At 49.1% G+C, this 13,443-nt stretch overlaps 1 protein-coding gene across 1 annotated transcript in view; it reads left to right on the forward strand.

Moving 5' to 3' along the window:
- RUNX2 (runt-related transcription factor 2) overlaps positions 1 to 13,443 on the forward strand; it is a 191,704-nt gene that overhangs the window by 34,280 nt on the left and 143,981 nt on the right. Inside the window, exon 3 of the mRNA XM_015427098.1 lies at positions 3,728 to 3,832. Within this exon, the coding sequence (XP_015282584.1) occupies positions 3,728 to 3,832 (105 nt within the window). The remainder of the gene's footprint in view (positions 1 to 3,727; positions 3,833 to 13,443) is intronic.

The raw sequence follows: 13,443 nt of genomic DNA on the forward strand, positions 1-13,443 counted from the left end.
CCTGACTTGATGGCATTTAACACACACACCGATGGCTAGCCCTGGTTAGCGCCTGTGTTGGCAGAAGAGAGCCCCTCTATTCAGGTGTCATTTCGTAGAAAAAGAGGTGCAGGAGCTCATTAGCATAACATATTTGCATATGCCACACCCCCTGACATCACCGGAAGTATGTCAGAAGGCAACACCCACCGCTCAGGCTCCACTGGACTTTTTTGGATTGCTAGCTATTGGGGGGGAAGCAGGGGTCATTTTGTAGAAAAAGAGGTGCAGGAGCTCATTAGCATAACATATTTGCATATGCCACACCCCCTGACATCACCGGAAGTATGTCAGAAGGCAACACCCACCGCTCAGGCTCCACTGGACTTTTTTGGATTGCTAGCTATTGGGGGGGTGGGGGAGGAACGTGCAGATCTGTCTTCGCAGAGGAGGGAAAGCTTGTACCTGAATAAAACTTGGTCTTAAAGGTGCCACTGGACTGTTTTGGACCGAGTGGATGGGGGGGGAGCTCTGCAACTTACCTGGCTGCTTCTTGCTCTGACTGAGGGCTGCTGGGAGCAGGGGGTGGGGCTTGTTGCATGTGCCCGCCCCCTGGGCTCTTTACTGCCGGAGCTCCGCTCCTGTGCACTCCCGCAGGAAAAGACCCCTGCCTCTATTAAAGTTGATTGGACCAAAATCCAGACGTTGCTTGTTCCTCTTGAAGCAGAAATGGTGATGTGGAGGAAATGGGCCGCAGTACAGAGCTGAGACTGCCTGTGGAACACAAGGCGGCAGGGATTTATTTATTTCATGTCCTGCTTTTCTCCCCAGTGGAGACCCAAAGCCGCTTTACGACCTTGTTCTTCCGTCCTCCATTTTGTCCTCACAATAAAGCAAAGGGCCCAAGGTCACCCAGAAAAGTGGGGGGTTCGAAGGCTGCGTCCCCTCCAAGGCTGACACTCTAAATGCTACATCATGCTGGCTGTTTCCACACTTGGCTTGCGCTGCAAAGATATACTTACAGAATATTACCATTAGAGCTCCATTCATGTGACGTGACAGAAGGTTCTTTCCTCCCGGAGGAGTTTCCAGTCTAGAATCTGGCCCGTGTGAGACAATTTTTTTGGGGGGGGAGATGGGGGTCAAGAAGAAACAGAAGACAAACAAGCACTGTATAACTAACGCAGACCATGGAGTGCACAGAGGTCATGCAAAGGAAATTTATAACAAAAGCAAGATTAACAAAAATAACAAGGGACCACATATATCAGTAAAGCAAGATTACATCATAAAATGTGCAAGCCCATACATAGTATACATAAGTTCATAAGTAGTTGACGAAGACTCCGGATTTTGATCTTCGTTTCGAGGGTTCTTCTTCAAAGAGTTCAAACTACTAGAATTGTAAGTAAAATCCAAATCATTATTATCAATATTAACAATAAACAATAAACAAAACCAAAAGGTACCAAAAGGTAAATATCACCTTCATCAAGTACTGATGATGTACAGAAGACTTAAATCATGTATATGTAGGAAAAATCCTTCACTATTTTTGTTATTATATAAATTTCCTTTGCATGACCGTTGTGCACTCTGTGTTATTTATACAGTGCTTGTTTGTTTTCTGTACTCAGTGTTTTGGTCAAGAAGAAACTACATGCATCTGTTTCATTTTTTAAAATTTATATTGTACCTTTCTCCCCAATGGGAGAAGAGATCACACTTGTCTCCTCCATTTTATCTCCACAACAACCCTGTGAGGCAGGTCAGGATAAGAGTGTGTGATTGGCTCAGGGTCACCCAGCAAGCTTCCATGGCACCATAGGGATTTGAGTGTCGATTTTCCAGTTCCTAGTCCCACCCTTTAACTGCCACACCATGCTGGTTCTCAGTAATGCTCCCTCTAAGCTATGGAGTCCTGTGAGCAAAAAGTTCTACTTTGTGAGCTACTGGCATTAATGTTGTGAGCGAGTGATTTGGCTACTGCATACATTGGTTTGCACTGGAGCCCTCCTTCCTGAGTCAAGACAAAACTGTGAGCCGGAAGCTAAAAAACTCTGAGCTAGCTCACACTAACTCAGCTTAGAGGGAACCCTGGTTCTCAGACACTGATTACGGATGCTGAGACTTTCTTTCAGTAGCAGGGAGAAAAGAAACCAGAGGAGACACCTATTCTCCTGGTCACAGAACTTTGCTACTCGTTGGCCTCCTGAATCACCCCCTTTCTGCTTCTCTAGAGCAGTTTTTCGAGGGATGCCATGTCGGGTCTTCCTCCCGGGTTTCCCCTTCTGGAGCTTCTCTGTCTTGCTCTGGCTGAGGCAAACTTTCCTCACGCCACTCTGTCGAGCGTCCCCTGCACCCTCATCTGTGTAGTCAAAGGGCAGAGAGGCCTGTCGGTTTCCCCGGTGTTTCCTTTTTGCATTCCTGGCTTAGTTTCATGCCAGATCCTTCAAGGGGAGCTAAACTGTTCAAGGGGAGCTGAAACATCCCAGGAAGGCATTCATTCACACCCAAAGGACTCTGATGTCAGGGGTCAGGTGCCACAATGTCGGCCATCTTGCTCTCTGCAAAGATAAGCGGTTCTTCCAGAATTAGCGCTCAGCTGGTCCACGCAGCCAGCTTCCTGTACCCAAGGCGGGGCTGACATTTGCATTTGTTTATTTGTATCCCGGGTTGGGACTCAAAGCCACTTAGAAAGTCTTTCTACCTGCCTCCGTTCTCTCACAACAAAAACCCTGTGAGAGTAGGCCAGGCAGGGCCTAATTTTTGACGGAGCCGAGGTCACCCAGTGGGCTTTCATGGCAGAGGTGGGGATTCGAACCCAGGGAGCGAGGGGTCCTAGTCTACCCCTTTATCCACTACACCACGTCAGCTCTCCATACTTTTGGTGGATAAGTGTTGGGTGATAGTGAGATATTGAAAAAATGGTATTTAGCAAAGATAAGATAGTCCAGCAGTCCCGGAATAAAATAATTCAGATTCAGAGTCCATGTGTGATTAAAATATAAAGTTTTTAGTAAATTCTAGCATGGGAAGGGTAACCGGGATGAAAATAACAACAGAGCTCAATCGGCTACATCCTTACTCTACAAAGACAAAACGAGAAGAGAGAGATTATTTCTACTCTTCTTCTTCAGAACACCAAAGAAAGATGGGATGAGAAGCCATGAAATGCTAATACACCTTGACACTTTAGTCCCAATCGAATTACTAGATCAGGGAGAAAATTCCCGGGCATCCTACAGCTAAAGAACATTAGTTACATGAGAAACATGTGACTTCCTGTGAGTAACATAAACAAACATTTAACCCCAGATATACTGAGTGTTTTCAACTTGTAATACCCAACAATAAGGAACCTGTCTTGTTCTGGTTCCAGAAGCTGTCGTCTCCTGCGACGTTGCCCCGTGTCCTGTCCCAAAGCCGTAAGGGGGTTATGGATTTGATGTTCAGAGGCACTGCCTCCGTGGAGCCTCTAATTATTTCCCCACCGTTCTGTCATATAATATAACAAGAAATGTTAAATTCGCAATACTTGGCCAGGTTCCAAGTGTCAGAATGAAACAGAAGCCTGTGGTCCGTTCAGGCGAAATATGTGCCTGTGTTCCATTCAGGCTTGAAGTTTTAAGTTTGGTGTGTGTGTGTGTATTGCAATTCTTTCTCTCTTGAGAAAACGTGCGACTGTATTCTCATAGTCATTCCTCTTCTTCTCCCCACCCCCTCCTCTTTTCACCCTCCCTTGTAGGAAAGAGCTTTACTTTGACGATAACAGTCCTCACGAACCCCCCCCAAGTTGCTACGTACCACAGAGCTATCAAGGTGACAGTGGATGGACCGCGGGAGCCACGGAGTGAGTATTCTGTTCTCGGTTTGCTGTCTAGAGTCTGGTGCTGTTGATCCGTGGTGCTGAAACGTGTACAGATGTCTGAGCCGATGTCTCCCCCAAATACCCGAGCCCAATCCTCACCTGTACAGAAGCCCTTAACCCAACACAAAGAGATCTCTTGCTGAGTGAGCCTCGTTGTTCCAGTAGCAGGGTTTAGAAATAATGTCCCTAATCCATTAAGGGGGACTTGGTAACCCTTGATGATTTTATTGGGACTCATGACTTGGAGACCCAGTTCATCTAATACCTGAGCAGTGTGGTTACGGCCAGGGACCTTGGTTTCCTGGGGCACCTCTCCACAGAAATTTCTGTAAAGCTGAGCCCACATGGTTCAGGACAATAACGTCCCTGGGAGGAGCCCCCCATCCCTATTATGTCCCTTCCCCCTTGCGTAATTAAAATCTGACTCGGTGGACTAAGCTCCTGGTTTGCAAGACCTGAGCACCAGTGTTCCCTCTAAGCTGAGTTAGTGTGAGTTAGCTCACAGTTTTTTTAGCCTCCGGCTCACACATTTTTGTCGTATCTTCGCTCAGGAAGGGAGGGCTCCAGAGCAAACTAATCTATGCAGTAGCCAAATCGCTCGCTCACAACTTTAACGCCAGTAGCTCACAAAGTAGAATTTTTGCTCACAAGACCCCACAGTTTAGAGGGAGCATTGAGCACTGTTAACAGTAGGGCATTGTGGGGGGGTGCGGTCATTAATTCATAGGATCGCCATAAGTCGTAAGCAACTTGATGGCACTTACACACACACACACACACACACACGTGGATGGGTCATTGTTTCACATAATGGACAGTCCTGCAGAGGCGTTTCTCATGATCCGTGGTACAAGGGTCAAAAGTAAAGAGAACCTTTAGAGAAGCCCGCTTCAAAACTTCCAAGTTCCTTGACAGCTTTTTGTGGAGTTGTCTGACAGGGCAGTCCTTTGCGGAGTTAGTCCAGTCTAAGCCCAGTGGTAACTGTGCCTAGGATTGTCCTGTGATTTGACACAGCCCTTTGTATGATGCTGTGGAAAGTGCCGCCAAGTTGTGACCAACTTATGGTGACCCCGTACAGTTTTCAAGGCAAGAAATGAGCAGAGGTGGCTCAGTTCAGTTCGGTTTGTTGTTACAGTCCTTAGACTGTAAAAAAAGAAGTACACCTTTACAATATTCCAAAATTTTAAACAACATCAATAAAACATTAAAAGACTAAAATTTAATCTAACGTCTAACTACCGTAACTACCTGACTACCATAACATTACCATAACCTGGGCATCGCCATACAGGAACTGGCTACTTGGTAGGTGATCTTGGGATTTCTGTCAGATAGAAGAAACTCGAGTTGAGCTTTTTCAGGGAGGCCTGGGATTTTTTCAGTCGACGGAGTGATCTTATTACACGCCACCTTATAATATGGGCAGAGAACATAAGGGAAGCCATGTTGGATCAGGCCAGTGGCCCATCCAGTCCAACACTCTGCGTCACACAGTGGCCAAAATCCAGGTGCCATCAGGAGGTCCACCAGTGGGACCAGAACTCCAGAAGCCCTCCCGCTGTTGCCCCCCCCCCAAGCACCAAGAATACAGAGCATCCCTTGCCCCAGACATAAGAACATAAGAGAAGCCAATGTTGGATCAGGCCAATGGCCCATCCAGTCCAACACTCTGTGTCACACAGTGGCCAAAATCCAGGTGCCATCAGGAGGTCCACCAGTGGGGTCAGATCAGAAGCCCTCCCACTATCCCTCCTATTGTGTCCCCCCCCCCCCAAGCACCAAGAATGCAGAGCATCACTTGCCCCAGACAGAGTGTTCCTTCTATACCTTGTGGCTAATAGAGGTGGCTTGCCATTGCCTGTCTGTGCATAGCCTGTCTGTGTGGCCTTCTTCTTGGTCTCCCATCTAAGTACTCAATCAACCCAAAGCCTTTTATTGGCATATAAATAAAGATACAGTAATCTAAATACAAAACCATGCAGAGTAAAATTAAAATTGCAAAGTAACATCGGAGAGTAACGTCATCATAATACCTAATTCATAATATCTCTCATCAGGCCGTAGGACCATGGCACTGCAGAGAAACTTTGCTACTAGTTCAGTTATTTCTGTATCTGGATTGTCAAGCACCATCCAAGTACTCACTAGGGCCAACCCTGCTTAGAGTCTGTGCTCTGATAAGATTGGGCCAGCCTGGTCCATCCAGGACAGGGCAACAGGCGTTCAGAGGTGGTTTGCCATTGCCTGCCTCTACGTAGCAACCCCGGACTTCCTTGGCCGTCTCCCATCCAACTACTATCCAGGGCCGACCCTGCTTAGCTTCTGAGCTCTGAGGAGGTCAGACTAGCCCCGGGGCATCCAGGTCAGAACAGAACAGATAATGATTCTTGTAACCGAGGCAGACCAGGAGTTCAGGCCGCGTGTCTCGAAGCTCGGTAGAAGTCAGCAAGGTCAGTGTTGGGTGATAGTGAGATATTGAAAAAAATGGTATTTAGCAGAGATAATACAGCCCAGCAGAACCTGAGTAAAATAATTCAGACTGAGAGTCCATGGGTGATTAAAATATAAAGTTTTTACTAAAGTCTAGCATGGGGAAGGGTAACTGGGATGAAAATAACAACAGAGCTAAATCCGTTACATCCTTACTTTACAAAGACAAAACTAGTAGAGAGATTATGGCTACTCTTACTTCTTCTTCAGAACAGCAAACAAAGATGGGAAGAGAAGCCATAAAATGGTAATACACCTTGACACTTTAGTCCCAATCAAATCCCTAGATCAGGGAGAAAATTCCCGGGCCATCCTACAGCTAAAAAACATTGGTTACATGAGAAACATGTGACTTCCTGTGAGTAACATAAACAAACATTTAACCCCAGATATACTGAGTGTTTTCAACTTGTAATACCCAACAGTTAGGAAGGCGGTGTTTTCCTTTGCGCCTCATTAATGAGGCGTCAATTGCTTGGGATTAAGGGTCCATTACTCCTTAAGGGCAGCAGTCACACTTTAGTATCAGTGCCCAGAAGGGAGCCCCAAATGTGAAGAAGCCTCATTAGTTAAGTTTGGTGCTTCTGAATACATAGTTTCTTGGGGGACAGAGCAAAGGGTGCTCACCGCCAGAGGGAAGAAAATTCAGGTCTGAAGAAGCAGAAAAGAGCGTGAGTCCAGTAACATCTTTAAAGACTAACAGAATATGTGGCAGGGTGTGACCGTTTGTGAGTGAAGTGAGCAGTGACTCACAAAAGCGCGTGCCCTGCCACAAATTTTTGTCAGCCTTTAAGGTGCTACTGAATTCTTGTTCTTTTCTTCTGCTACAGACGGACTAGCATGGCTGCCCGTCTAGATCAGTGTTTCCCTCTAAGCTGAGTTAGTGTGGGCCAGCTCACAGTTCTTTAGCCCCCGGCTCACACATTTTTGTCTCAGCTCAGGAAGGAGGGCTCCAGAGCAAACTAATGTGTGCAGCAGCCAAATCTCTGGCTCGCAACTTGAATGCCAGTAGCTCACAAAGTAGAATTTTTGCTCACAAGACTCCACAGCGTAGAGGGAGCATTGATCTAGATCTCATCATCTAGTAGAACGTTTTCGTTTGCTTCTTAGGGGTTTGGGTTTTTTTTGGGGGGGGGCATATTTGTGAAACATCAGGGAATTGATTTCCTTGCTCCATAAAACTGCTGCTTAATCACGTCACAGACAACCTTAGATTTTTCTTAGCACAGACTCTTTTTTTCGACTGCCGAACCACCACAGAGCCCTTGGGAATAAGAAGCACCGTGATTTACTGTAAAAGCGCCGAGATGTCAGCAACGTGTAATTGATGTCCTTCCCACGCCTAGAGAATGTGTTTTTTTAAGGCTTTTGTTAGTCCACTTTCCCTCATATTACATATTGTCGGGAAGCGGAGATGGATCATGGCACGGCCTTTGTCTTCCTACCCAAGATTAGAAAGAGACGTGGCTGTCAGTCCTGGGGGAAAGGTCTTGGTTTTGGGGGCACATCTGTATGGAACCCCACAGTGGGCCCACCTGGAGGGCCCACCGAAGCCAGCGGTTCTCAGACGTCTTATCATTGAACCCGCTTCTAAACTTTCTCTTCAGGTCTTAACTTGCCAAGTAACTTCAGGCTCCCCCCCCTCCCCAAAATGGGGGAACTCACGCCAGTCTGCACAGATTGCATGCGTATTGCATTTTCCACTCTTTGCATTTATAAATCTATCCCCAATATTGAGCAATGTGGTCGTTGTGGACTTTCGTGGTTGTCGCTCCTGTCAAGTCACAGCTGAGTTATAGTGACCTCCGTAGGGTTTTCAAGGCGAGAGGTGTTCAGAGGCGGTTTGCCATGGCCTGCCTCTGCGTCGGAACCCAGGACTTCCTTGGTGGTCCCTTTCTTGGCTGCCCCCTGGTTAGCTTCCAGCCTCCAGGTGGGTCAAATAACAAATATATACACTGCAAAAACCTTATAATTTCAAGTGTTCTATATGTTCCATCTTATAAAGTGCATTGTGTATTATGCATAATATTCTAAAACCGGTATATATATTCATTACATGCAATATCAACAATAATAATCAGTTTGTACAATCTAATAACTGCCAGTCAATTTACATCCTTTTTACACAACCAACCCCAGCGGGAGTTTCTAGAATTGTGCACCCGCTTCTCCTTGCTTGAAAGTCTTCTAAAGGGGGAAAGTTTCCTTTTGTGGTTACGTTGAAGTTTAAATTGACGTTTGTTGCTGGTCCTACAAAAGGCCCATTAAGGAGGTGACAATCATAGACGGAGCGCTCCTGTCTTTCTCAAGGCTGCCTCCAGCAGGACCAGCAGCAAACGTCAGTAATACACAATGCACTTTATAAGATGGAACATACAGAACACTTTAACTTATAAATAAGGTTTTTGCAGTGTATATATTTGTTGTTTGACTCTTCTAACACTGCAGCTCGAGTTTCCACAGCCTCCAGGTGGGATCTGGGGATCCCCTGGAATCACAGCTTATCTCCAGACTACAGAAATAAGGAGAACATAAAGAGAAGCCAATGTCGGGTCAGGCCAATGGCCCATCCAGTCCCACACTCTGTGTAACACAGTGGCCAAAAATACCAGGTGCCGTCAGGAGGTCCAGCAGTTCCCCTGGGGGAAATGGATACTTAGAAGGAGCCCTGTAGCGAAGGACTTCTTGGGAAGGGGGCCGAGGGGAGTGCCAGCGAATTAACTCAAAGGCTCCAGGGCAAGGACTGCAGTGGCCGCAGCTTCCCTCCCTCTTCTCTCCCCCCCCCACAAGGGCAGGCCTTCCCTGCGGAGTGTCCGGGTCCGGCTCCCTCCCTCCCCAAAGAGCTGCAGTGCCTCTTCCCACGGTGCAGCGCCAGGGGCAGCATGAACTCCACTCCCAGCTCTCTCCCAAGGTATGCTCTGGCAAGGCTGGAAATGAAGGTGCCACGTATGGGCTACTTCATGCATTTGAGGGTATCTTGGCACACCTGACCGGGGCCGGAGAAGGCGCCCACCTGCCTCCTTGCCTCATCTGGCTGGGCTTTACCTGCTGCTGGCGGGCAGCACGGCGAGCGTTTGGTGGGAGCTCGAGATGTAGGTGTCTCCCCTCACCGTTCACGCTCGCTTCCTGCCCGGGTGGCTCTCTCAGCCCAGCCTCCCCACCACTGCTGCTACTGGTGCCTCCGCCTCCTCTGAAACCACTGACCTTGTCCTCCCTGCCGACAGGCTGATAGGCAATGGGGGGGGAGGTGGGGAAGGGGAGCCGAGGCTCAGGAAGGGGCCCCGTAAAAACTGCTGGGAAACCGGGCCCTGTCCCTGTGGTAGCTACGGGCCTCAGCCCCTATGTCCTGTTGTTGGCCCTCTAGAGGAACCAGTTGGTCACTGTGTGAGACAGGATGCTGGACTAGATGGACCACTGGCCTGATCCAGCAGGGCTCTTCTGATGTTCTTATGAAGGCCTCGGCCTCTCTGCCCTCTTGATGAACCTCCAGAGGAACTAGTTGGCCACTGTGTGAGACGGGATGCTGGACTAGATGGACCACTGGCCTGATCCAGCAGGGCTCTTCTGATGTTCTTATGAAGGCCTCGGCCTCTCTGCCCTCTTGATGAACCTCCAGAGGAACTAGTTGGCCACTGTGTGAGACGGGATGCTGGACTAGATGGACCACTGGCCTGATCCAGCAGGGCTCTTCTGATGTTCTTATGAAGGCCTCGGCCTCTCTGCCCTCTTGATGAACCTCCAGAGGAACTAGTTGGCCACTGTGTGAGACGGGATGCTGGACTAGATGGACCACTGGCCTGATCCAGCAGGGCTCTTCTGATGTTCTTATGAAGGCCTCGGCCTCTCTGCCCTCTTGATGAACCTCCAGAGGAACTAGTTGGCCACTGTGTGAGACGGGATGCTGGACTAGATGGACCACTGGCCTGATCCAGCAGGGCTCTTCTGATGTTCTTATGAAGGCCTCGGCCTCTCTGCCCTCTTGATGAACCTCCAGAGGAACTAGTTGGCCACTGTGTGAGACGGGATGCTGGACTAGATGGACCACTGGCCTGATCCAGCAGGGCTCTTCTGATGTTCTTATGAAGGCCTCGGCCTCTCTGCCCTCTTGATGAACCTCCAGAGGAACTAGTTGGCCACTGTGTGAGACGGGATGCTGGACTAGATGGACCACTGGCCTGATCCAGCAGGGCTCTTCTGATGTTCTTATGAAGGCCTCGGCCTCTCTGCCCTCTTGATGAACCTCCAGAGGAACTAGTTGGCCACTGTGTGAGACGGGATGCTGGACTAGATGGACCACTGGCCTGATCCAGCAGGGCTCTTCTGATGTTCTTATGAAGGCCTCGGCCTCTCTGCCCTCTTGATGAACCTCCAGAGGAACTAGTTGGCCACTGTGTGAGACGGGATGCTGGACTAGATGGACCACTGGCCTGATCCAGCAGGGCTCTTCTGATGTTCTTATGAAGGCCTCGGCCTCTCTGCCCTCTTGATGAACCTCCAGAGGAACTAGTTGGCCACTGTGTGAGACGGGATGCTGGACTAGATGGACCACTGGCCTGATCCAGCAGGGCTCTTCTGATGTTCTTAGGGCCAAGAGGGACAGTTCCGGCTTCTCTTCCTGACTTTGCTGTCTCCCAAGTGCCACTCCAAACAAAAGAGTCCTTGTAAAGCTGAGTGGCTCTCTGCTGGGTGTGCCCCGGTGAGATCAGACCTGGTTTGCCGTCCTGATCATTATTCTCTTCCTGCTTCCCCTTGTGACTCGCTTACACCACACCCCAGGGAGCCAGTTCCCCACGGCAGACCCGCAGATTCCTTTCCCCCAGTGGGATGGGCATCGTACAGGCAAGCTCCCTAATTATCAGGGATCTATTTACAATGCCTGCTTTGTTAACAACAGTTGTGTTTGGTCATGTTCCAGTCACTGTTATAGATAACACTTAAAAAAAAAAAGGTGTACTGTCAGACCTGGCTAATCCATCTCGGTTTATCTGTCTGTCTGTGTCTCGCAGACAGACTTAACTGTTAATCAATGCTCAGCCATGGCAGGTATTCCCCAATGAGACAGTCCGGGATTCCTCCACAGTCGCCTTAATTAGAAACTGATTGCAATTAATGGAGAATGCCTGCGTTTAAATGACATTTAGAGATTAAGGATCATTTAGAGAATAACCACATTAATAAAAACGTTAAGTCTGTCTAAATGGGAAGATCTTAGCTTTTCCCCCCTTGTCTCTGATGCATAAAACGGTGAGGAGTCCTTGAGTCTTACTGGAAGCGGTACAGGAGCGTAAATCCAGTAGTTGCAGCTTTACACAGTCGGTTTGCCAAAATGAGTTGGTACCTCGGGCCATTCTTGGAAATCTGAGGTTTCTTCCGCTGTGCCGACAAACCGTCTTCTCCTTGTTCCTCTGATTAGCAAGCGAGAACTATCAGGGACTCCCATCAGTTCTTGGCAGTTTTAGATGTTGCTCGTGGCGTTCCTCTTTTTTTGGTGGGGGAGGCTTCCCCTCTTGCCTGTTCACCCCAGCGAAACCCTGCAGTTGTCCTCTCACCTGCCTCTGTGAGGGCGTAGCGACGTTGAAGGAATGGGCGGGGACGGCGCTAACAAGTACCCACATCTGGAACGAATTTGGTCCTTCCCATTCGGAGGTCTGCGCCCTCGTCCCGATGTGTCTTTGAGACAGGAAATTCCCAAGCCCAGGGCAGACGGCGTTGGCACGCGCTGGAGAATGAACAGGCTTGTGCCTGAATGCGGACATCGGCACAACGCGCGGTGGAGCTCTGCAAGGAGCAAGCATTTCAGTAGCAAGCGCTTCCACATGCAGGGGGTGTGTGGGGGTTTGAACAGAAATAAAACCTGTGCATGCAGGAGGACTAGGGGGCTTATGCAGGTACAGGTTGTACACAGGTTGTACACAGGTGGGATCTGTTGGTGGGTGACCCGGATCACAGCTTGGATAGGTAGTAGGCTTAATATGCTGTGTGTGTAGAAACAGGGACGGAGTGGACAGTAGGGCTAGGCTCCAGGGGTCATTTCCTGCAGGAGTGCACAGGAGCAGAGCTCCGGCAGTAAGGAGCCCAGGGGGTGGGCACATGCAACAAGCCCCACCCCCTGCTCCCAGCAGCCCTCAGTCAGAGCAAGAAGCAGCCAGGTAAGCTGCAGAGCCCCCCCTGGCTCCCTGGCCCAAGTTTTATTCAGGTACAAGCTCTCCCTCCTCTGCAAGAACAGATCTGCACGTTCCCCCCCCCCAATAGATAGCAATCCCAAACAGTCCAGTGGAGCCTGAGCGGTGGGTGTTGCCTTCTGACACACTTCCGGTGATGTCAGGGGGCGTGGCATATGCAAATAAGTTATGCTAATGAGTTATGCTAATGAGCTCCTGCACCTCTTTTTCTACTAAATTATCCCTGGGGCTAGCCGATATGCTTCTGACCCCCCCCACACACCTCTGCATACCGATAAGATGGGAGGAAATTGGAGACATGTATAATCAGTTACTCGGATAGCCCAGACTGGCCCCATCTCACCAGATCTCAGAAGCTAAGCAGGGTCATGCCTGGTTAGTACTTGGATGGGAGACCACCAAGGAAGTCCAGGGTCGCTGTGCAGAGGCAAGCAGTGACAAAGCATCTCTGAACGCCTCTTGCCCCATCCTGGATGGCCCAGGCTAATCTGAGCTCATCAGCTCTCAGAAGACCGCCTCTGCTTGGATTGGAGACCACCAAGGAAGTCCAGGGTTGCTATGCAGAGGCAGGCGATCACAAACTACCTCTGCTCATCTCTTGCCCTGTCCTGGGTGGCTCAGTGTAGCCCAGTCGTGTCAAATGTCAGAAGCTAAGCAGGGTCACCCCTGGTTAATATTTGATTGGGAGGATCCCCCCCCCGGAAGTCCAGGGTTGCTATGCAGAGGCAGGCGATCGAAAACCACCTCTGAACGGTTTCTTGCCTTGAAAACCTCATGAGGGGTCACCATAAGTCAATTGTGACTTGAAAGCAAGAAAAGAAAAGAAAAGAAAAAAGAGAGGGTGTTTGGTGGTAATGTTGTAAATTTCTTATCGTCACACAGCAGGGCTTTCTTAATGTTCCGAAGGGGAAGGGGAAAGAG

Source organism: Gekko japonicus, unplaced genomic scaffold (assembly GCF_001447785.1).
Source record: "Gekko japonicus isolate JY-2015 unplaced genomic scaffold, Gekko_japonicus_V1.1 scaffold536, whole genome shotgun sequence".
Classification (NCBI taxonomy): domain Eukaryota; kingdom Metazoa; phylum Chordata; class Lepidosauria; order Squamata; family Gekkonidae; genus Gekko; species Gekko japonicus.